The sequence below is a fragment of the Rhinoraja longicauda genome, chromosome 15 (assembly GCF_053455715.1).
Source record: "Rhinoraja longicauda isolate Sanriku21f chromosome 15, sRhiLon1.1, whole genome shotgun sequence".
Classification (NCBI taxonomy): domain Eukaryota; kingdom Metazoa; phylum Chordata; class Chondrichthyes; order Rajiformes; family Arhynchobatidae; genus Rhinoraja; species Rhinoraja longicauda.
In genome coordinates this window covers 31,366,787-31,392,418 of record NC_135967.1, presented here as the reverse complement: position 1 = coordinate 31,392,418, position 25,632 = coordinate 31,366,787, and the positions used below count along the sequence as shown (strand labels likewise).

The following is a 25,632-nucleotide window of genomic DNA, read 5'->3' as shown; positions in this document are numbered from 1 at the left end:
CTGCTTGACTAATCTTCTGGAATTTTTTGAGGATGTGACAAGTAAAATGGATGAAGGAGAGCCAGTGGATGTAGTGTATCTAGACTTTCAGAAAGCCTTTAAGGTCCCACACAGGAGATTAGTGAAGAAAATTAGAGCACATGGTATTGACATGGATAGAGTTGGTTGGCAAACAGGAAACAAAGAGTAGGAATAAATGGGTCCCTGTCAGAATGGCAGGCAGTGGCGAATGGAGTGCTGCAAGGCTCGGTGCTGGGGTGACAACTTTATACAATATGCAAGTAACACTTGCAAATTTGCAGATGACACAAAGCTGGGTGGTAGTGTGAACTGCAAAGAGGATGCTCGGAGGTTGCAGGGTGACTTGGACAGGTTGCGTGATTGGGCAAATGCATGGCAGATGCAGTATAATGTAGATTAAATGTGAGGTTATCCACTTTGGCGGCAAGAACAAAGAGGCAGATTATTATCTCAATGGTGTCAGATTATGAAAAAGGAAAATACAACGAGACCTGGGTGTCCTTGTACATCAGTCACTGAAAGTAAACATGCAGGTACAGCAGGCAGTGAAGAAAGCTAATGGCATGTTGGGCTTCATAGCAACAGGATTTGAGTATAGGTGTAAAGAGGTCCTTCTGCAGTTGTAGAACCACATCTGGAGTATTGTGTGCAGATTTGAGGAAGGACATCCGTGCTGTGGAGGCAGTGCAGCGTAGGTTCCGGAGATTACTTCCCGGGATGGCGGGACTGTCATATGAGGAAAGATTGGAAAGACTGGGCTTGTATTCACTGGAATTTAGAATGATGAGAGGGGATCTTATAGAAACATATAAAATTATAAAAGGACTGGACAAGCGAGATGCAGGAAAAATGTTCCCAATGTTGGGGGAGTCCAGAACCAGGGGCCACAGTCTAAGAATAAAGGGGAGGCCATTTAAAACAGAGATGAGAAAAAACGTTTTCACCCAGAATTGTGAATTTGTGGAATTCTCTGCCACAGAAGGCAGTCGAGGCCAATTCAATGGATGAATTATGACAAGGAATGATACTTTAGGCTATTTTAAACAATCTTTTCCTGACTCTTGCACTGAAGATAAGGCAGCTAACAGATTAGGGTTAAACGTGTAGGAAAGAACTGTAGATGCTGGTTTACACCAACGATAGACACAAAGGGTTAAACTTGAGAGTTTATAGTTAGTACCATTTTGTATTTTGGAGTTGCAGTGATTAAAGAAGTAAATGAAACATCCAAAATGTGTCTTTATTTCTTCATATCCATTGTGTTTAAAAGTTATCTCATATTAAGGGTTCTGTTCATCTGGATGGTTGCTATAACATTTTGAGGTAAGATGATGTTTCCTGAAGTGAACGTATTAACTGGTTTAACTTGTGTTCATGTCGCGACACTTGGGGAATTATCAGGCTTTGTAAATGCAGTGGAACAGAAGCGTGGAATGAAAGCAGAGTATTACACTGAGATCCCCATATTTGATGATGGTATGATTTAAAGTGATTTGAGTTATAGTACAGCTGTTGTCTGTATCTTTGAAAGTAATTTTGCAGATTCCATTCATTGAATGGAAATAATGTTGGAATGATGGACTATAATGAGTGACATGAATAAATCAGAAATATGCAAGATTGCAAATGTTAGTCTAAAGGCAGCCAGCCCACCCCCCCCCCCCCCCCCTCCCCCCATGATTTGTGCATTTTAGCTATTTTTAAATGTTCTTTTCGTTAGATCCAGACTAGGACTGCTGGCCTGGGGCCACAGCCTAATTGAACTTGAGCCTCAGTTCCTTTTGACTCTGATGACAGCAGCCCTCTTCATTTCTTACATTCTTCTGGGCGACAGGAAGGCGTTGCATTTATAAAACTTTTCACACTTTAAAAAAAAAAATCTTTTCCGGACATTGTTTCCTTGCTTTTTCTAGCTTGGTTCCTGTATTACAATAGGAATTTGCACACAAAAAAAAGCCTCCAAACCGATCATTATCTGATTTGGAACCAAATGCGATGAAAGGGTGAAATGGGCTCAATTTAAAAACAGTGGGGGAAACTCTTTTGTTGTATACACAATGATTGGCTGAAACAAGCTTGCAAAAAAAACGTTGATTGTTCTGCAAGTTTCCCGTTTGCTGCCCGATGTTGTTCAAATTGAAAGACCACAGTTACCCACTCCAATTGTTGCTGCATTATTTTGCTGTTTTTATTAATCCTGTCTGGCGAGTGGTTGAACAGTTATCTCCTGAATTTCTCAGCATCAGATCACACATCCTCGTGGAAATCCTATCAATATAATACAATAGCTGTCGGGGTGTGAAATTCAATACGTTTCAGTGGAAAAATGCAAGAGATAATGGCGTCTACGATTTAAGAGGCGTGTGTGTGGGTGAAACAGCAAGGAACAAGCTGGAGTCTTAATGGAAATTTGCTGCATTGCCACTGTAAGTAGAGTAAAAACACCAGAGAATGTTAGTGCTAAATGCAAGTCCAGGTATCAACACAAAATATCAACTGTACTTCCATCTGGATTGTCAATTGTGTGAAAAGATCATTTTTTTCTAATTGATAAATCTAAAACAAAATGTTTTACTCACTTTAAAAAGCTTCGCAAAGCATGTTTAATGAGTTATATGCCTGAATTACTTCAAGTTAAATGATTGCTGTCATCTGTGTGTTTGTAACGGTTGGGTTATGTACTACTTTTTCTGACATTGTTAACCATCTACAGGTATAATTGTACACATCGTACTACAAGCCTTGGGTTGCAGCCCGAGGGAGCCTTTTTCTGATGTACATTAAGGCAGTGTTCTTGTGGTAACAAGGTGATGTTATTTGAAGTGATAAATTAAGGGTATCACTCACAAATGTGCACAACACTGAGGTCTATTGGTTTATGCGTGATTTCTCATTGTACAGATACTTTAAATTATTTTAGCATTCTTTCGGATAAGTGGTTAACATGACCAGTTATGTTTGTCAAGAGCATTGAATTCGTCTGTGCTGAACTAGTCAAGAATCATAGGAAAAATAGTCAATATATTTGAAAAAGTTATAAATGCTGGAGAGTCAGTTATAAATGCTGAATAGATTACTCAACATTGAGTAATCCATTCCAACAATTATGATTTTTGTACGTTCTACTTCTTTAACAGATGAAGTGTGTGTTAGTTTTAACTTTCAACCCAATTATGGTATTTTGTGCTCCAGTTTGCTCCACAATTCCTTGCTCAGAAAGAGCAGAAAATACTGTTGATAAGAATTGATCATAGTTGGTCAATGCTATTATTATAATGAAATATATTAACCTAGTTAGTTAAACCTTTTTATTAACAGTGTTCTTTGGAGAAAAAAGCTTACTATACTAGTCTGGTCCATCTGCGATGCCAATCCAATATGAAGTAGTCTGAAGAAGGGTTTCGACCCGAAACGTCACCCATTCCTTCTCTCCCGAGATGCTGCCTGACCTGCTGAGTTACTCCAGCATTTTGTGAATAAAATGAAGTATTTGACTCCTAACTGTACCCGACAGAAGCCTGTAAGCCAGTAACTGTATTAGAAAATATTCAAAATGAATTCCATCACCTCAGAACAGTATTGGGTTTCCAGCAATTTCACATCTTTATCAAGGATTGTAGAGTGGAATGTTTAGACGAGCCACTGCCTCATAGCGCCAGAGTCCAGGGTTCAGTCCCGACCTCAGGCGCTGCGTGTGTGGAGTTTGCACGTTTTTGTTTGACTCGGCGGTTTCCACTGAGTGTTCTAATTACCTTCCACATCCAAAGTTGTGCAGGTAGCTAAGTTAATCAGCTATTGTAAATTGCCCCCAAATTTAAAGATGTGTGGCAGGATCTGAAGAAGGTGATGAAAATGTGGAGAGAATTAAAAAAATTGGATTAATGTAGAGTTTGGGTAAATGGATGGTTAATGGTCTGCAGAGAGCACATGGGCCAAAGGGCCGTTTCCATGCTGCACTCTCTACACTCTAATGAACATCATTCAAATAAGGCGCACATTCGTTCATTATCATTGCCACCAGCAGTCTCTGGCCCTGTGTTAGAAAGTGTTTGAAGTACACAGGAGGTTAATTCATCGAAAGAAAATTAAAAGATAGATGTTTGGATAGGCATTCCATCCATTCCTTTTTCACAGATTTTGTTTCAGTGATTTATTGATTTTTCCTATTTCTGCTAAAGCTATATAAAAGAATAGCAAATTAGCCAAAGTAGTTAAGTCAGAAAAAACCTGTGTAACTTGTAATTTACGGCTGCAGTTAGCTGCCACAAGAAAGTCACAGACCTTGTTCCCCACACATGGGATATGATCATTTCTGTGTTGTCAGTGTAGATTGATTGTACTGCTATTTGGGATTATTGTGGCATCGTGTTGTGAAAGATTTCAATCCACAAAAATATCAGTCTGGGACCTATAAAATAATAATTAAATCTTTATAGTAGGATTTAATGTCATCTTTTCAAATATCTGTAATTTTTTAAACCGCAACAATCTCCAAGCTAGACAAGTTGATAAAAAGAAAATTGCGGGATGGCATAAAGTAAGGATATTCAAGGTAATCAAAATAATCAAGGTAATCATCTTCAAGGTAATCAAGATAAAGGAACTTTATTGGACTAAATTAAATGTATTTATTGCGCACAGACGATGGATTGTTGATGAGGGTAGAATATTTGATGAAATATATATATGTCTCTAGCAAGGCACATGGCAGTTTAATTAATGAAGTTTTTAAAGGCAAATTTCAATTAAAAATTGGCTTGGTAACAGAAAGGAAAGTACAATGGTTAATGGGAATTTAAGTAAATGGAAACCTATGTATAATGCATCTCTTAAGTACCACGCCCATTGTTTCTTGTGCTCTATGTAAATGATTTTACAGGCAAAGAAGGCTATGGTCCTAATGCGGGCAAATGGGAGTAGTGTAGATGGGCAAAAGGGTCAACATGGATATGGTGGGCTGAAGGACCTATATGTGCTGTATGAATATAACTATTTAACTCAAATGTTAGGACCACAGTTGAAGGAGTTTGCTGATGATGTCAATGTCACTAGCCCGGTTGGGATTGAAGAAGAATATTTATGATAATATTTATGATAGGCACATGGATATGCAAGGAATAGAGGGATATGGATTATGTGCAGGCAGATAAGAGTTGATCTCAACATCATATTCGGCACAGACATTGTGGGCCAAAGGGTCTGTTGTTATGCTGTGCTGTTCTATAATGTAGCAGGGCTGGAGAATTATTATTAGGATGAAAGACCATCCAGGTTGGAATTATTTTCAAAGGTAGACACCAAATGCTGGAGAAACTCAGTGGGACAGGCAGTATCTCTGGAGAGGAATGGGTGACATTTCGGGTCAACCCTTCAGACTGATGTCAGGGGAGTGGGCGGTACAGAGATAGAATGCAGTCGGAGACAGTAAGACTGGTGGGAGAATTGGGAAGGGGACAGGATGGAGACAGAAAGCAAGGGCTACTTAAAGTTAGAGAAGTCAATGGTCATACCATGTTCACTCTGGGGTGTAAGCTACCCAAGCAAAATGAGGTGCTGTTCCTCCAATTTGTGCTGGGCCTCACTCTGACAATGGAGGTAGGGTTGCCAACTTTCTCACTCCCAAATATTGGACAAGGTGACATCACCGCCCCACATGACCTCACCCAGCCAGCGGCCACGTGCTCCTGCTCCACCAATGTCGGCCACCCGGGCCGGGAGGTGCGTTGCTACGCAACCTCTATTAGGCAGCACCAGGGCCTACACTGTCCAGAAGTAGACACAAAATGCTGGAGTAACTCAGCTGGTCAGGCAGCATCTCGGGAGAGAGGGAATGGATGACTTTTCGGGTCGAGGCCCTTCCTCAGTCTGAAGAAGAGCTTACCTCAGACCCGAAATGTCATCCTCAGTCTGAAGAAGGGACTCCATCCGAAACATCACCCATCTTCTGCTGGACCTCCATGAGGCGGGCGGCGATGACTTCGCCATAGATGACGAGGGCGACGAAAGTATCCACAAACTGAAGGAGAAGGCGAAAAAGAGGAAGGAGCAAGGATTTGGCTCCGAGGAAGGTGCTCAATCAAGGCTGCGAGAAGACTACAACTCCGTGGAGCAAGACTGCGATGAGCCAGGCCCTCAATGCTCGGTGGAGGGGTAGATTCTGTTTGTGACCGGAGTCCACGAGGAAGCCACCGCGGAGGACACCCATGACAAGTTTGCCGAGTACGGTGAGATCAGGAACCTGCACCTCATCCTGGACTGGCGCACCAGCTACCTCAAGGGCTACGAGACCTACAAGGAGGCGCGGGCAGCCATGGAGGGTTTGAACGGGTCGGCGCTGTCCAGGCAGCCCATCAGCATGGACTGGGGCTTTGTCAGGGGGCCCCCTAGGACCGAGAGGCGGAGTGGCCGCAGAAGAAGCCGGAGCCCGGACCGGAAGTGTCACTGAGCCGGGACGGAGTGCGGAGCGACCGGTGGGGCAGAGCAGCCCGCTCAGCGCCAGGGAGCAAGACGCACCCACAGATCGCCGTCCCCAAACTGAGCCGTGCATTACAGGGGCCATTTAATCTCAGTCGGGACTGTTATGGGGCTGGGGAGAGGGTGGGGAGGGAAGGGTAAGGTTGGCTTGTGCAAAACAACACTCAGAAATAAAGTATTTTAGTTCAAAAGAAAATTCTTCAGTCTGAGGAAGGGTGTCGACCCGAAATGTCATCCATTCCTTCTCTCCCGATATGCTGCCTGACCCGCTGAGTTACTCTAACATTTTGTGTCTACCTTCGATTTTAACCAGCATCTGCAGTTTTTTTTTATCCCTACACCCTTCCGGGGTCCGGGCCTACAGCGCCCCCCCGGGCCTAATCTGGGAGGGCGGTCCCGTATGGGACAAATCAATTTAGCCCAAAATAAGGGACGTCCCAGCTAATACGGGACAGTTGGCAACTCTAGATGGAGGAGGCCCAGGACAGAAAGGTCAGATTGGGAATGGGAGATGGAGTTAAAGTGCTGAGCCACCGGGAGATCAGGTTAGTTAAAGTGGACTGAGCGGAGGTGTTCAGCGAAACGATCGCCGAGCCTGCACTTGGTCTTGCCCATATACAGGAGTTGACAGCTGGAACAGCGGATACAGCAAATGAGGTTAGAGGAGGTGCAAGTGATCCTCTGCCTCACCTGAAAAGACTGTCAGGGTCCTTGGACGGAGTCGAGGGGGGAGGTAAAGGGACAGGTGTTGCATCTCCTGCAATTGCAGGGGAAAGTACCTGGGAAGGGGGTGGTTTGGGTGGGAAGGGACGAGTTGACCAGGAAGTTGCGGAGGGAACTGTCTGTGTGGTAATTAGGAAGGGGTAGAGATTGGGAAGATGTGGCCAATAGTGGGATCCCCTTGGAGGTGGTGAAAATGTCGTAGGATTATATGCTGTATGCGGTGGCTGATGGGGTGGAAGGTGAGGACAAGGGGGACTCTGTCCTTGTTACGAATGGAGGGAGGGGTGCAAGAGCGGAGCTGCGGGATATCGAGGAGAGCCTCATCTATAATGGAAGAGGGGAACCGTTTCCTAAAGAATGAGGACTTCTCCGATGACCTGGCATGGAAAACCTCATCCTGGGCGCAGATGCGGCGTAGACGGAGGAATTGGGAGTAGGGGATAGTCTTTACAGGAAGCAGGGTGGGAAGAAGTTGGAATTATTTTCTTTGGGCGCATAAGGATTTTAATTGGAATGTCTCTCGTAATTAAGCAGGTCAAACAGAAAGGACCTATTAAACGTGACAGTGAAGTGGTGAACTAGGGGACATTGATTGAAGTTAGTGGGCACCTCGCCCCTCTGGGCCTCTTTACAATTTGCAAGATGCAAACTAATAGTGACTCTTCTTGGAGGATTAATCTCGAAAAACAGACAAGAAGCTTGATGATAATCAGATCAAAGTAGCTCACGATCAATGTCCCCTTCACTTCCTTAAACATTCATTCCCTTTACCGCCAGCCCACTCTAGCCACTACTTGTGCCAGCCATTAAAAAAGGCACAGCTACTTATCAAAACTGCTTCAAATGGAGTCATCAAATCCATGGTCTAACAGGATAAGGGTAGCAGATGTTTAGTAGAACCACCATTATGTTCTTCTTCAGATCAATATCTCCCTGACCTAGGAGTGTAATTTTCCCTTAATCTTTGGTTGAAAATCTTGGAAATCCCTTTGTGATGGCTCTGTACCATTAGCACAAGGACTGTAGAGGTGGAAGATGATGGGTCTTAACTACTTTCTCAAAGGCTTTTGGGAATGGGCATTGAATGGTGGTCTTGACATTTCTTTTTACATAGGCACATAAGAAATGTGAAGAAGAGTAGAAATAGTCCATTCTGCCCATTGAACCTGCTCTGCTGCTCAAGATTACTGATGTAACATTTTTTTGTGGCTCTGTCTATAATTCCCTTGGTTTGTTTTTACTATTGAAATCTATCTGTTTTGTTTGCAGCCAATGATGGAATCTTCTCGGGTCCCATCTTGTGATTTTTCTTTGCTCAGGCCAATTCCTTATTTTCACAATTTAGTGACTTCTATTTTTGGGTATGTTTGAAATTTCTGTGGATGATTTTCTAACTTATCATGGATTAATATCTATTGTGAAAAGTTGTGCTGACTGAGGTTTTTAACTTACCATGTTTCATTTTCTTTCACTTTTCATTACCGCAAAATAGAATTGGGCAATAATCTGTTCGCAAATAGTGTGACCAATTGGAGACACGAGAAACTAGCGATGCTGGGATTTTGAGCAATAAAAGGAACTCCTGTGGGATCTCAGCGGGTCAGCCTACCCTTCAGACTGGTGGAGTAGGGTGGAAAAAGTAGGAAAAGAGAGGTTAGACAATAGACAATAGACAATAGACAATAGGTGCAGGAGTAGGCCATTCAGCCCTTCGAGCCAGCACCGCCATTCAATGCGATCATGGCTGATCATTCTCAATCAGTACCCCGTTCCTGCCTTCTCCCCATACCCCCTCACTCCGCTATCCTTGGGCTGGGGCAAAGCCTGGCAAGTGATACAGATAAGGGGGTGATTGACGGATGGAAGGAATAGGGACAACCTGTCCCTAAATACCACCAAGACCAAGGAGCTGATCATCAACTTCCGTAGGTCACATAACGGGGAATATGCCCCGATCTCTATCAACGGGGACAGTGTGGAGAGAGTGTCCAGCTTCAAGTTTCTGGGCACTCACATTTCGGAGGACCTAACATGGTCCAATAACACTGCTGCGCTGGTCAAGAAGGCACAACAAAGACTGTTCTACTTAAGAACACTGAAAAAGTCTGGTCTAACCCAACAGCTGCTGACGACCTTCTACCGCTGCACCATAGAGAGCATCCTAACGCATGGCATCCCTGTGTGGTACCTCAGCTGCACGGAGGCAGAAAGGAAAGCTCTACAGCGGGTAGTCCATAGAGCTCAGAGGGCCATCGGAACACAGCTACCAGACTTAGAGGGCATCTACAACACACGATGCCTCAGAAAAGCCACCAGCATCCACAAAGACTCTTCACACCCTTGCAACAGTCTGTTCGAACTCCTTCCATCGGGCAGACGATACAAGGCCTTCTACGCCCGCACCTCCAGACTCAGGAACAGCTTCATCCCCAGGGCCATAGCTGCTATGAACCGGTCCTGCTGAGCCGGATGGCCACAACGCATAGATCAACTTGCACTTTACCCTCTCCAAAACTGTTACAACTGTTTCGTTTCGTTGGGTTGCTGCTGTCTAAATCACTTAAATTATTGCATCGTATGGGAGGCGCATTCCCAATCTCGTTGTACCCCTGGGTACAATGACAATAAAGATATATTGTATTGTATTGTATTGTATAAGTGACAAAGTCTAGAATTTAAAAAGAGGCAAAGGAATGTCGGCTAAGAGAAGAGGAATAAAATGTAAAGCCAGATAGAGGGATATGAGTAGAATGGGATAGGGGGCAGGGAAAAGAGGGGGGGGATAAAAGTGAGAAAAGGATTCGGAGATGGTAGGTGAACACACCGAGGAGAGGAAAGGAGCAGGGTTTCCAGGGTGGTGGGAGAAATAGTGGGAAGCAAGACTAATTATTTGACGTCAAATGACTTTATAACTATTTTTATCGTTCCTGTCCTCCTGAAGCTGCTTGGCCTTGGGCCTGTGAATGCTGACAGCCCCAAACTCAGTCCAGTTGATTCTCTTGATTTAGTAACTCCAATGCACCATAAAAAGGAAAGTGCCACATTGTAGGATGAGTAATCTTGGCCTATTCAGCCTCTCTCCCAACTTAATTCCCACCTCCTATCCCAGTTACCAATGAAAGGGTCCTTAAGGCTAAATTGAAGAAGCTTGTTTAGTCTCGATGAACAACAAGTTGGTGCCATAAGTCAGAATGGAGTAGAAACCTTACAGGCAATGAGAAAATTACTAAAGAAAAGTAAGATTGGATGTTCTTGGGAATAAGGTGGAAAATACCATGTCAATTTTTGTTCTTCATAACAGTTAAACGATTGACAAATAACACTGATTAAATCAGTGCAATCTGTCTTCTGTGTTCAAAATGTAAACTGCAGGGCAAATGTTTTTGTGCACACTCCCTGGGGGAGTTTAAGAATTCTTGTTATGCTGCTATTTCAACATTGATCACAAAACAAAACAATGTGTTTCTTCTTTTTATGGATAGGAGAATTGCAGGAAATAGTTTGAGTTGGGCAGCTGAGATATCCTGTGCGTAACGTTTGAAAGAGGCCAGAAAACCACTGTTTTCTTAAACTTAAACTTAACATGGAACTTCCAAACTCACGCAATCCTTTCCCCAGCTTGGAGTGAAATTTTCTTCCAAGGTTTTGTCTTAAATAACATATTAATGTTGCACATGTTTTTTTTTTACTGTTCCGTTAAACAATTTCAATTTTAAATGAGACCTGATGATTGGATTGAGAAATTTTATCTTAAAATATTCCAGTTTGGAATGATGAGAATAGGGTTAACCTGAGCAGATGAAAATATCTCCAGCATATCTAACAATACTGATAATATAACCATCTTCTCTTCTTAGCTGTGGGATCATTGCATATGAATGAGGATCTATTATTCTGTCATTGGAATACAAAGACGATTGCAGATATTACTAAATCCAATACACAATGAAAACATGTTTAGGATGTGCATGGGCACAGTTTTTCTATAATCTGGCAGAGAGGAGAATTCCTTAATTCTCGCTGTTGCTGCATATAACCGTTGAAAGTGGCAGGGTTTTTTGAGAAAGCATTTAGTTCAGTAAGAGGAATGGAGCACTAAAAGTGGGGAGGTGATGTTGAACATTTTTAAAACAGTGGATAGGCTGCACTAGGACATGGCATGCAATTCTATTTATCCTACTTTACAAAGAAAGTGAAGGTCTTGGAGATAACAGTCAAGCGTGTTTAATTGTCATATATATTGACAACAACAAAATGAAATTCTTGCTTGATACGGCTTTACAGTCCCGTTAATGTAATAACAGGCAAATTAATGTACAATAATTAGTAATACAATGAATTAATAATGCCAGGTAACCAGACCATAACAGTGTAAAACCACAGTGCAACCAAAACAAAGTTCGGGTTATTGACATTTAATGCTGTTTTCTGAGCAAAGATGATGATCGTAATCAGTAGAAGATATAGGGTATCAAGAGGAAAAGCTTTTACATAAGGAATAGTTCAAACTGATTCCTGAGTTGCTGCTGAAACGTGGGTGAAATCTGCCCTGAGGCATATATAGAAATGAACAATGCAGTTTATTTGCGATATCTGGCCCAACAATTCTCTCCATCCGGGGCCATGTTTTCTGCTGCATTGTACAGATGTCATCTTTGGTTCCTTGAATTACAAGCTTTAAGCACAGAGAAAACATTACAACTGTGTTTCACAATAAATAGCGAAATTGATTGTAGATTCTTTGAACTTTGTGAAATGTATTTTTTGAAGTAATGTACATCAAACAGTTGACCCTTTTTTAATGGCTTGCGATTGTTGCTACAAATAACTTTGAAGCATTTTGACATGTGCTGCCTAGCTCAGTAACAACTAGTAAGCATCACCTCTGTTACTTGTTCACATTTATCTTCAAGAACACAAACTTCTTTGCCTTTGGGTGTTCAGACAATTTTTCAAATGCCTATTGTAAATTATCTATGTCTCAATTATGTCCTGCATTACTAATTTGGAGATACATTTAATGGTAACATCAAATGGAAAATACATGTTTGACATTTAATCTTTATAGCACACTTTATTATTTGTATGCCAATATAACTTTGGGTTCCCATTTGTCTTGTCAGCTAATCTTTTAATTTTTTTCTAATATACACCCTTTGCCTCTTAACTTTCACTTCCACTCCAATTCTCTTGCAATTAGTCTGGTTCCCACTGGTATTTAAAAGCTGACACTTGTTATAAGTAGGCTTTTGTTTTGCTTTATCTACCTCTGTATCTCTTTGATCGCCCAAAGAACTGGATTTGTTTGTTGTCCTTTGCTCCTCATAGGACTGTGTATCAATTGTACCAGAACACCCTTCTTTCAAGGCAATCCATTTCTTTGCTAGTGTTTTGCTGGTCAATTACTGGTTCCAGTTGACCTGGGTCAGATCCACTCTTGTCCTTTTGAAACTGCCTTTCCTCCAAATAGTGCTTTTCCTTTTCTAAAGCTAACCTAAATCTTGTGATGTTATGACCATTATCTCCCAAGTGTTCCTCTAACAAGATGGTGTGCTTGACACACCCTATTCCCTAGAATCGATCTAGCATTTCTTGTTGGACTAGAAACATCACTCCAGAAAACTGGTGTCGGCTGATGAAGGGTCTCGACCCGAAACGTCACCCATTCCTTCTCTCCAGAGATGCTGCCTGTCCCGCTGAGTTACTCCAGCATTTTGTGTCCATCTTCGGTTTAAACCAGCCTCTGCAATACCTTCCTACACACTCCAGAAAACTATCCTGGTCAGACATTCATTATTCTGTGCTTCTAAATAGAAGTTTGACAATCTACTTTTTCACATATCTCTTTTGGCTGGCAAAGATATGTAACAAATTTTCTTTGTTTGTCAAGGAGATTTTGAACTGAAGGGCTGTGTATATATGAAACATTGCGTATACGAGCCCTATTCCTGATTCATTGAATCAATGTGTTGTCACATATGGTACTGAGTTACGATCATAAAGTTGAAGAAGGGTCTCGACCCGAAAAGTCACCCATTCCTTCTCTCCTGAGATGCTGCCTAACCTGCTGAGTTACTCCAGCATTTTGTGAATAAATACCTTCGATTTGTACCAGCATCTGCAGTTATTTTCCTACACATAAAGTTGCATGATCTCAGTGACAGTCCTATTTGGCTCTTGTGTATGGGACAATTAACTTCAGTAGACATTGGAGAGGAGAGGCAAAATCACGGGTTCCTTTCTCTAACACTCAGTCCAGTGACTATCAATGAAAAGTTGAGGTCCATTACATTCAACTCTAGAAAAACCACTAAATTGCACATGAATAATGAATCTGGGTGATGTGTCAAAGAAGTGCCAGAGCATTCAGAGAATTTTCAGTTGCGAGGGTTTTTTGGGAAGGTGTTGAAATTGCAGTGGACTAAAAAGTTAGTTAAGGAAACGGCATTAATACATTTTGAATGTAACTTTAAGATGTGTAGATATTATCAAAATACTTGTTGCCTGTTTAGTGTAATCCAGCTTCTGTTACATACGACACTTGGTAAACAGAATGTGTTTCCATTAGTAAAGCATCTTTCTTGTTTTCAGAATGCTGCAAATGGTTCACAGCAAATTTACGTATCTTTAACATGCAATAAGGTCATAAGTGATAGGAGTAGAATTAGGCCATTCGGTCCATCAAGTCTACACCACCATTCAATCATGGATGATCTATCTCTCCCTCCTAACCCCATTCTTCTACCTCCTACCCATAACCCATTACACCTGTACTAATCAAAAATCTATCTATCTCTGACTTGGCCTCCACTGACCTGTGGCATAGAATTCCACAGATTCACCACCCTCTGACTACAGAAATTTCTCCTCATCTCTTTCCTAAAAGAACACCCTTTAATTCTGAGGCTATGACCTCTAATCCTAGACTCTCCCACTAGTGGTAACATCATTGTTTTTTATGCAGATAGGTCTACAAAAACTATTGACTGTTCCATTATCTTGCAGCTACAGCTTACACTTATGTCTTTTATTTCTTTTAGGAGAAGTGGTCCAGGGATAAGACCTTACACATGGCACCTGGCCAAGTTATCAGAGACGCAACCTGAGGCTACTATGATGCCCTATTCATCAGGGTCTTTAAGTCTGTCGTGGCATTCGGGATATGACTCCAGGTGAGTTTCTGGACTGTTATTGCATGTGACAGTTAGCATTACTAATACGATAGGAACAAGATGTGTGAAAATTACCAGTCAAGCTCATTTTTGTCTCCAGACATAGGAAAATCTTTAAATCCGATCAGGGTCAATTTGGCTAATCCATGCTAGCATGTTTATTGAAGGACTAGAAAACCTAAGTGCCTCTGGGCTTGTATGGGTAAAGTCATTCTGAACTTCTATTTGTGATTGATCTTCGGAGACCTATGTTAAGCGTGCCCATGAGAATGTTGTTTTAAGGTCAGATTAAATTTGACTATGATGACATCTGCTTGGATGAAGAACGTGACTTGGGTGTGGTACTGGGAGTGGACAGTACTTGTAAAGTCAAATGCTAGTATGAAACATATTTTGCAATAGAGAAGAGAAAGTAGAGTAAATATTAAAACAGCAAGTTTGGAAGTGCTGAAAATTGCATTCTGTTCTTTTGTTTGTATGTTTGTGATTTGTTCTTTGTCACAATTGCTGACCTGACAGGAATCATTGTATTTGTTGTAATTATACTGGGCCCCTGGCATCTGCAATGTCAGTCTAGAAAAGTATTTTGCTGGAATGGATGTTGATGGCCCTCTGTTAATGCTTCTGGTTTTAGGCTTGTAAACTACATTAAGCATTTTGAATTGACAGTGCTATTCTTTAATATAAATATGAGCAAAGTAAATTTAATTGTTTAATTTCATTCCCCCATGGTGGATAAATATTTATTGTACAGTTCCTTAAAGAATTTTATGGTTTTGTTGAGGTATAAATTTCTTCCTGTACTATTTTCTTTTGCGCTGGCAAGATATTGCTCTGTTTTTGGTGTGGTAACATACTATAAACATACACAAGGACAGAAGAAATCACCAGCTGGTCCCTCGTATATCTCTTTCAGCAATGATAAAACATAATCAGAACTATCAACGTTCCAGCTCACAGAGGAAGAGATAAAATTGAATTCTGATTATCCTAAGGCCAAAGACATAGAGGTAAATAGGATTCCACGCACAGAATAGACCACTTAGTCCAGCTAGTTGAGTCTACTGTCATATGCACAAGTACGGTGAGGAACAGGTACAATAAAAATCTTGCAGCAGCATCATTGCCACTTAGACCCTGACAAAATGGAAAAAAAAACATAAATTATTACACGAGAGCAAAAAGAAAAAAATCTGTAAAAACAAAGTATTAATGCAGTGCTAAAAATAATTAGTGGAAACAAGTTCAAGAGGTGGTCCATGGTGTTCAGTTGCTGAAGTAAGATTAGAGTTGTGAAGAACAGGCAGCATCTCTGGAGAAAAGGAATGGGCGACGTTTTGGATCTCGACCCAAAACATTACCCATTCCTTCTCTCCGGAGATGCTGCCTGTCCTTCACAACTCTGAGTTACTCCATTTTGTGTCTATCTTCGGTATAAACTGTTCCTTCCTGCACATTAGAGCTGTGCAGATTGATTCAATAACCTAATGGTTCTGAACCTGCAGTGATGGGATTTTCGACTTCTGTACCTCCTGCAAGAAGGTGGCATCGCTCAAATGCTGCTTCAACATAACTACATTGACATAATCATTGCTCATTTATGTACTTACTTGGATTCCCCTTAAACTTTAAGGCTTAAAGCTATCTAAATTATGCACCACTGCAATGGCTTGCATCTCTTACGCTCTAAATAAATAAACACATTTATTTCCTCATTGGATTTGTTCCTGGTTATTTTAAAATGTTTATAGAGAGAGTGTTTATTTGGCATATGCACCAGATATGGACTGGAACAATGAAATCCTTACTTGCTGCAGCATTACAGGCATGTTAGCCACAACAGTAACAGAAATAAATATACAATAAACTGTCAGTTATTCCAAGTAAACACGCCATGAAAGTGCAAAAACCAAAGCATATATCATCAAGCAACTAAACGTACAAATTCTGTAGTGGTTCAGTGTCTTAAGTAGGACTATGCAAGGTAGGTCAAGAACTTGATGGTTGATGGGAGGAAGCTATTCTTCCCATCAACCATCTGGAGCTGATAGTTCTCAGGCTCCTGTACCACCTACCCAATGGTGGCAGTAAGAAGAGAGTGTGGCCAGGGCTTTGATGATATTAGCTGACGCCTTGAGGCTGCGCTTCCTGTAGATTCCTTCAATGGTGGAGAGGTCAGTACTTTGGATGGACCAGGCAAAGTCCACCACTTTCTGCAGCTTCCTTCATTCTTGAGCTTTTGAATTTCCAAACCAGGTCATGATGCAAAGAGTCAGTATGTTCTCCACCATACACTTCTACAAGTTCAATAGAATATTCAACTACATGCCAAAACTCCACAAACCTCTGAGGAAGTAGAGGCAATGGTGAGCTTTCTTTATCATAGCCCATTGTGATCTCTTCATCAGAAATGTGTATGCCTGGGAATATGTTGACTTTATCCACCATCATCCTGCCAATGAACACTGGTGTATTGTCTCTCAACTTTCCCTTCCTGAAGTCAGCAATCAGCTCCTAGGTTTTGCTATCATTGAGGCTAAGATTGTTTGTTCTGGCACCATTCCACTAAGTTGTCAATCTTCCTCCTGTATTCTGACTTGTCATTACCCATTATTCGTCCAGTGACTATGGTGTTGTCAGCAAATGTATCCTCCCTTTGATTCCCTCTCTTATTCTCCCTATATCTTTTGTCTACCTTCCTTCCTCAGTTTTCGCTTCTTTAGACTTTCGAAATATAGCACGGAAACAGGTTCTTCGGCCCACTGAGTCTGCGCTAATCAGCTAACCCCGCATATTAACACTATTTTACACACCCTAGGGACAATTTACAATTATACCAAGCCAATTAACCTACAAACCTGTACGTCATTGGAGTGTGGGAGGAAACCAGAGATCCCGGAGAATATCCACATAGGTCACAGGGAGAACGTACAAATTCCATACAGACAGTACCTGTAGTCAGAATCGAACCCTGGAGCTGTAAGGCAGCAACTCTACCGCTGCGCCACCGTGCCGCTTCTTGTTAAACAAAACTTTGTACATTGAAAAGGCAGGGTTAAATCCACTGAAAATGTTTGTACATTGTAATCTTGTGCTATTCATATGGCAAAAAGTATCTTTGTAAATCAATGACATATGTCGCAAAGAGTTATTGGTCTTATAGGACATATTCTTACATCACACGTTTTTCAGTGAAAGAATGCAAATAAAGAGTTGTCCATTTAAAACACAGCTGATTCAGTTTTCTCTTGGGGAAATAGGTCTTTGGAACTCTCTTCGCAATGGCCAGTGAAAGTAAAGATCTGGGAGATTTTTAAGGCCGAAGTAGATAAATTCTTGATACGCTGTGGCGAAGAGGTGGAGAAGTTGCTTACAATCGGTTCAGTCATGACCATATTGAATGGCAGAGGCTATATGCTCGCTCCTGCTCCTAATTCATATGGTACATGGATCAACTGATAATTTATTGCATATTTATTTTTGTTATTGAACCTGGTGTGTATGTAGCACTGCAGCAAGTAAGAATTTCATTGTTCCAGTTCCTGTCCGGTGTTTCTGAGAAATAAACACTTTTGTACTATTGATGTTCATCTGTATAACTTGAACAACTTGTTCGCAATGGAAACTGGTCATCTGAACAAAATTAGATCCCATGTGCAGAAAGGAAATGCTTCAGATTGTACTGACACATTCCCTCCCCCACCACCTGTTTGGAAGGAAAGTTTTGTGGAGCTAAAGTTCATTCTGAATCTTTCTCATTTTTGAGCTCTAGCAAACATCTATTTGTTGAAACTATGTATTAATTTTACATATTAGCCATTGCTTGTCGAATGTCATACTTCCTAATGTAACCAAATCACCAACCTACTTGCATTTCAACTCTACAGTTTGCTTTTATTAACATTTAATTGAATGACTTCTAACTTAATAGGGAACACTTTCACATGATTATCTTTCTTCCTATTAACTACAAGAATGTTTGTTCCTTCTCACTGCACAACACTGGGTCAAAACTAGCCTGTTCATTGGGTTCAAGGATGCTTTTATTGTCTCAAGTGCGAAGTGCTAACACAACGAAATTCTTTATTCTTTCAAACAGTCTAGTATTGCCATAACCCCAATCCTTGATTAGCAAGTGTACAAAAATAGTTCACTAACCCGCATGCAAGAGGCACCATGTTTTCAAAGTCCAGTTCTTATGAGTGGTGCCAGTTCCAGGCAAGTCCCAGGCTGTTACGGACCTCGGCCATCTCCTTCCCAATACGCCATGTCCCTCCCCTTGCCTGTCCACCTTTGTTCCCCGGGATTTCTTCTCGCAGCCTGCCGGTAGGCCCAACCTTGGTTCCCTCTCCTATCCTACCGGCCTTGCTCCTCGCCTATCATCGTCGTTTCCGTCTGTCTCCTCCTGGTCTATGGTCTTCATGGGATGTGCAGCAGCCAGCTCAGTTGCCTCCCCATTCCAGGCGAGCAGTTGGCCAGGTTCAATGAGCAGGGGAGCAGCTCAGCGGGCTCCCCCTGAAGCTGCAACATCAGGTCTTCCCTTCCGCTGCGGGGGGACCGGCTCGGCTCGGCGGCCCCCCCTGAAATCCAGGCCTTGAGTTCGACTTTTCAAGGGCCGTGGCATCCTGGGAACCTTCAGCCACGCGCTCCTCAACGTGCTGATCTGCCAAACCAGCTTGTGTGCACTCTATGGTTTCCTGGTAACGTGGTTTGCCAATTAAATTACGTTTGAGTGGCCCATGATTATTTAGTTACTTTTATTACACGTGCCTTTAATGTCCTGATTATACTATGCTTTCTATTATTCCTCTTTTTTTAAAAAAAATCCATGCTGACTGTCCTGGATTAACATTTCTTGGTTTTGATGAGGTTTATAGTTACATATCCCATGAACATTCGTATACAGTGGTTCTGCCTCAGCATGAAATTGGAGTTTAACTCATTATAGGTGAAGGAATGCAAGAGGGATAAACTTTGTATCTGCAGCCATGGAGCAGAAATGTTGATGCAAGCATACAAAATGGGGCCGGTACAAAATGCTTGTTACAAATCAAAATAGAATATTGTGGCATTTATAAGAAGTACATTTTCTTCTATCTTCCAGTGACTTTCCTATGCAGTGGGATCAACTAGCCCTCCGCCACAGCTTGGATCAAAGGAGCTCATTCGGAAGTATGGACAGCCTTGACCAACCTAACCAAAGTTGTGATCAAAGCACATGTCCGAACAAAAGAGATTCTGCCTACAGCTCATTTTCTGCAAGTTCTAACACCTCTGACTACACTGTCTCATCATCAGTTAAGACAGATGAGTCTGCTTCCATGGACAGTATACTGCACGGTTTGGGACCATGGCTACCTACAAGGTATGGTGACACCCAGTACCTGCAAAGTGGAAGTGAGGGTGGGGAACCACCAGCTGAAGAACAGCTATGTTCACACTGTGGGAAGGGGTCATCTGAAAGAGACAACCTACCACCATCCCGTGTACGCGAAGCGAATGCGCCAGGTTCTACCAGCTCAGCCCCTCCACCACCACCTGTTCGCAGGGAAAGTTTTGTGGCAACTAAAGCTCGCTCTGCATCTGTGTGTGTGACGAATTCTGAGGCATTTAGAACAACAAACTTGCTGCTTCATCGTGGTAGGTGGACTTCTGAAACCTTGTTATCAACAAGGAATAGAGATTCTGTGGGAGACTGTGGTGTTCCTAATAACTCTACTGGCTCTTCCCAGCACTGTAGTAAATCCGTGTCAAGTCATTGTCCAGTAGAATGTTGCTGTTTGTTGAGGGAACAACCAAGGCACTACTGTCATTCTCACAGGCAAGGTGAAGAAATTATTTCTCATGAAAATGCAATATATCCTGGAAAATCCAATCGGTATTTAATGGGGCAGTTGGAATTATGCAACTTAATTGATCCGTCATTTGTTGCCAGTCAATACCAGAACCTAAATCAAACGGATCAGTGTGAAAGATTGACTTTGAATTTGCATAGACACAGTGCACCTGAGAAGTTATTGTCAGTGCAACTGCATTCACCAATGATTTTGGACGGTAATAAAAATGGTTTGGGAATACAGTGTAGTCAGGAAAGAGGTGAATTGCCCAATAGTTTGCCATCACCTCAGGATGGATATCAGTCCAATGTTGGGCTTCCTTATAAAGGTTCGAACAAAATTGATTCAACATTTGAAAAGCGGATAAAAGAGAATCCTTCAAAGTCTGAATGCAAACTAAAGGGAAATCAACACGACATTGGTGGCTCGACCTGCAGTCACTGTTTAGATAGTCAAGACCTTTCTTCTTGCAAGACTCAACTCAGTCGAACAAGTGGCAAAGGTGCTTCTGTTGAAATGGTAGCCCATCAGCAGGTACCATCGAGACCATCTGATCAAATGAGTGAAATTGCAAGTGCTTCCTCAAGTAGTCGTATTGTAGAAACTGAGGCAGATTTGGAAGAAATCAAGAACGAAACTGTCCGTAATGCCCGGGTATCAAGTTCCAGAGCAGCCAGAATGCGGCGCAAAAGTGATCGCTTTGCCACAAATTTGCGTAATGAGATACAAATGAAGAAAGCTCAGCTCCATAAGAAATGTGGTGCTGCACTACTGCAGATGGAGGAAGCTTCTGAAGAAATGGGTGAGCTAAGTGAGAAGCCAGCCACTTTCTATACTTCTATAATAGATGAGTCTGAGGCCAACGACATAGCAAAGGAAACTACCAGTATGAAGCCACAGACAACCAGTTCCAGTAAAAACCTGGATAACGTGGCAGAAGATCATAAAACTGGAAGTATGCATTTCTGTTCATTGACCAGCAATTCCAATATTTCACCGGACAAATGCAAAACAGAAATAGATTCAGTATCCCAAAGCTTTGAACAGAAGACTGCACAGGAATCTTGGGGAGGTGACCTCAGGAGTTGGACATCTGAAAATAAGCTGGAGTCTCAAAGTAAGGTGATGAAGGCAAGTGGGGCAGATGAGATGAAAGAGTGTACAATGGCATCGTTGCAGGAACCAGATACCTCTCCATTAATGCCCTTTGCAGAGAGGAGGAAATTCTTTGAAGAAACTAGTAAAATCTACTCTGGATCTGATTCTTGCAATTTTATAGCTCTGAAGAATAAATCAAATTCCATTGGAAGGTCGAAAGGTCAGCATTTACACAGTAAGTTGCACATGCTTCCATGTAATGATCTGATGCAGTCTCGTGAGGAAACCTTCCAAGTCTCTACAGGCAGTGTCAGCCAACGCTCTGAGAAACATCCAGCTTGTTCATCTCAAGACTCAGAACAACAAAAACACTACACTCAAGGAGAGAAACAACGTGAACAGACATGTGAACATTTAGAGCCACTCAAACCAAATATATTAAGCACTTTGAAAGACCATTGTATGTCTCATATTCAACAGATACAACCCCTCACCAAAGGTCCATCAATATGTTATCAGGATTGTCATTCAGATGATGGTCACCTTGAAGAACCTCGATCTACCGCAAGATTCAATCAGGTGCCACCCACTTTACCCAAGGTAGGCCATTTATATGAATTATTCATTTCAGTGCCAGTTTTTCTCCCTGAATTTTATTTTCCCATTGTGTCAACTATCTGGTTTTGTTAATAATGATAAAAATGTTATTGAGCATGTTGAAGAAACAAATATATCCTTTTTTTAACTTTTTGTATGAAAAGCATTCTGCTGTTCAATCTGGTTCATTTCGTGTTGAATCAGAGCTTGTTGGCTGTAAAACTGTGGACATGAGAAAAGAACAAGATGCATTTGTATATCCAGGAACCTATTCGACTTCCTGGTTGATATAGTTGTTATATTTTTAACTTGGGCAGCTAAGATTAAAGGGCAGAATTATGATGTAATCAATACAGATGAAACCTGGAATATATTGATGCCAGCCTGGTTAACACAAACAAGATATCGCACATATGTTAGCATATATGTTGTTGATAGACTTTCAATTTTAAACATGGTACTGAGTTTGGTACATATTGATGAAGTCTTTCAAAGAAACTGCATGGATGGCATATGTGTGACTGCATATTTCAGTTCTTTTAAAAGACTTTCATAACATCTTTTGGTTCAGTGTCCACTATTATTCTAATTAGTTTCCGTATCCCAATAGATAGAGTAATATTACTTGTGCAACTAGGGAGGAGGGAGGGGTTTAGATGCAGGCCGTGATGCAACCAGTCAGTACTCTCTACTCGACACGTGCAGAAGTTCGATAGTATATTCAGTGACATACTAATTGTCCTCAGACTTCTAAGAATGTAAAGGCAACATACAGGCCACCCACTGAGCTGCTGTGGAATGAGCACCCTAAATCACATCTTGAACAAGATTTTTAAAATTGATGCTGTTTATATTACTCAAGTCTTTTGTCTTGATAAAATATTAATTTTTAATTGAGACTTTCTTCCATTAACAGTCCCTTTTTTTGCTCCTCTTATTGCATCCACTTTATTTTCAATGTTGATTTGCCATTTTATTGCTTTAGTAACCATATGCAATAATCCCCAAATGCTGGAATCAATCAGCAGCTCATGCAGTATCTTGAGGGAAACACAAAATTAACACACAATTAACATTCAGGTCAGTCATCCTTTGTCAGACAGCATCTGATCAAGAGTCTTCAACCATAAACAATAGCTCTATTTCTGATGCTGCTTGATTTGCTGATTGCTTCCAGCTTTTACTGTTTTCAACCTCCTCAAAGCTAGTTTGGCTCAAATAAATAGGTTCATACAGCAAAGCTACAGAGAGAAATACCTCGGACCAGACAATTCAGCTAGCCTTGCTCGAAATTTTGCTGCCTCTCCTGAGTTTCTTGACCTCTCTTGGTTGCATACAACAGCATCCCAGAAGGTGAACTGTTTATTAAGATGTCCTTAAAATTCATAGATGCTGAATCAAAATGGATGAGTGTATTGTAACTTCCTTTACAAATTACAATTGTTAGTACATAATTCCATGTACACTTTGTTCAATTCTGTGTCTGAATTTGAATCATTTCCTTTTCCAGTAACTCCTAGCAATGGAATGCAACTATTGGGCCCAAATAAAGTAAAATACGGAATGGAAGCTATGACTGTCATGCTGAAGTCTTGCAATGGATTGCATGGATTCTAAGAAACAGAGAAATAGGGTTTGAGGCAGTAACTCAGTTGAATATCATATCATATCATATATATACAGCCGGAAACAGGCCTTTTCGGCCCACCAAGTCCGTGCCGCCCAGCGATCCCCGTACACTAACACTATCCTACACCCACTAGGGACAATTTTCTATTTTTTTTAATATTTACCCAGCCAATTAACCTACATACCTGTACGTCTTTGGAGTACACGTCTTTGGAGTATGTTGAAAGTACTTGAACAAAACTATTGCTTTAAAGTTGCTGTGAGGATCTCTGGTTAATATAATAGTTGTGTGGTATCACTCATTGCACAGTGCCATCTATACTAGACTACATAAGGGTAAAATGTTACTTTTCTCTTCCCTTGATTGTTTACTTTTGCAGAAGTGTAGATTTACATCACTCTTTCGCTACATTGTTCCATGGGATCCAACATAACTCGCTTCTCCCTGGGAACTCAAACAACATGCTGCATGTTAACTGAGTGAGAAATGAGTCAAATTTTGATGCATTTGTAGCCAAAAAAAAGAAAAATATATATTTGTTTTTCGTTGCCCTTCAAGGATCTTGGCAATTCATATGATCCATACTTCAAAACTTGTTTGCCGCAATTTCTTGGCTTCTATAAACTTCTCCATGGTAAAAACAGATGAAAATATTCATTTAACATCTCTCCTCCTCCTGTGGCCTAACACATAAACAGCCATGCTGATCTTTAGTAGGACCCATTCTCTTCTCAGCCACCCTTTACTCTTCATACAGATGTGAATCCGAGGTGTAGGAAAAAAACTGCAGATGCTGGTTTAAATCGAAGGTAGACACAAAATGCTGGAGTAACTCAGCAGGTCAGGCAACATCTAGGGAGAGAAGGAATGGGTGACGTTTCGAGTCGAGACCCTTCTTCAGACTCTGATGTGAATCTGAGGTATTGTGGAATATTGAATGTCTTCAAAGAGGCTTAAATTATTTTCTCAGTTCACTGGTAGCATCCTCCCATATCTGAGCTTGATAGAGTCCAGTGTTGGCCATGGAACAATGTGCCATCTTGGTGTTGTCAATCAAAAATAATTTGGACCTTGTTGCAGAGGATGATGGTCCAGAAGAGGATATTGACATTGGTTTGTTGATCTTTTTCGTGAACTTGGTAGATTTTTTGGTGTTATTTTTTCGGTGCCTTGAAATGCCTGCTTTAGGTGGTGGAGGTGTGAAACACAGAGGAGGGCAGTGATCATGGCCAACATCTTCAGCACCAACACAGTCATTTTATTCCAATCTCTGATCTGGGGGGACATTGCCAGTAAATGTTGAGTTTTGTACCTTCTCTGAGGTCTTCATCTTCAAGGACCCTTTTCCTCAGTTGACCACAGACTGCATTGGCACTTCAATGTTTGCCTTCACTGAGAGATGGCACCCAAGAAATGTGAAGTAGTCTTGTTTTCCAGAGTGTAGCTATGAGCCTTCTGTCACAGGTCTGTGTCATGTAATCAGAGCAGATTGGTAGAGGATCCTAGTCTTGTGAATATTGAATACAAGGCCCATCCCCTCATTTGCTTTGGTGAACCAATCAGTGATGTTTTGGAGCTTGTTCTCCCAAGTGTAAAAGGCATTGTCTGCATCCTGTATCTACATGGCTAGTATAGAACTTTATTGTCATTCGGTACAGCAGTCACAAAACACAACAAAAAAAAGAAAAAAAGTACACAGGATACACGACCCCAAGACAAACAGCCATCACAGTGAGTCCAAACACCCCCTCACTGTGATGGAAGGCAACAAAACTTCCACTCTCTTCCGCCCACGGACAGGCAGCTCGACCCCTAACGAGGCGACCGACACGCACAGCCCCCGCGGCCAAGCCGCACCGGGCACTGAAACGTCCCGCGGCCGAGCCGCACCGGCGATGTTAAGTCCAGCGGCCGAGCCGCGATGGAAGGCCCCGCGGCCGAGCCGCCCCGGGCGCTGCTAAGTTCCGCGGCCGCGCCGGCGATGTTAAGTCCAGCGGCCGAGCCGTGCCGGGCGATGGAAGGCCCTGCGGCCGAGCCGCACCGGCCGCTGCCAAGTCCCGCGGCCGAGCCGTGCCGGCGA

The 25,632-nt window shown here is 41.9% G+C and overlaps 1 protein-coding gene across 1 annotated transcript in view; it reads left to right on the top strand.

Moving 5' to 3' along the window:
- Positions 1-25,632, top strand: part of LOC144600620 (protein Shroom4-like) — an 87,125-nt gene that overhangs the window by 42,516 nt on the left and 18,977 nt on the right. The window contains exons 3-4 of the mRNA XM_078412425.1: positions 14,259-14,390; positions 19,495-21,925. Of these exons, the coding sequence (XP_078268551.1) occupies positions 14,259-14,390; positions 19,495-21,925 (2,563 nt within the window). The remainder of the gene's footprint in view (positions 1-14,258; positions 14,391-19,494; positions 21,926-25,632) is intronic.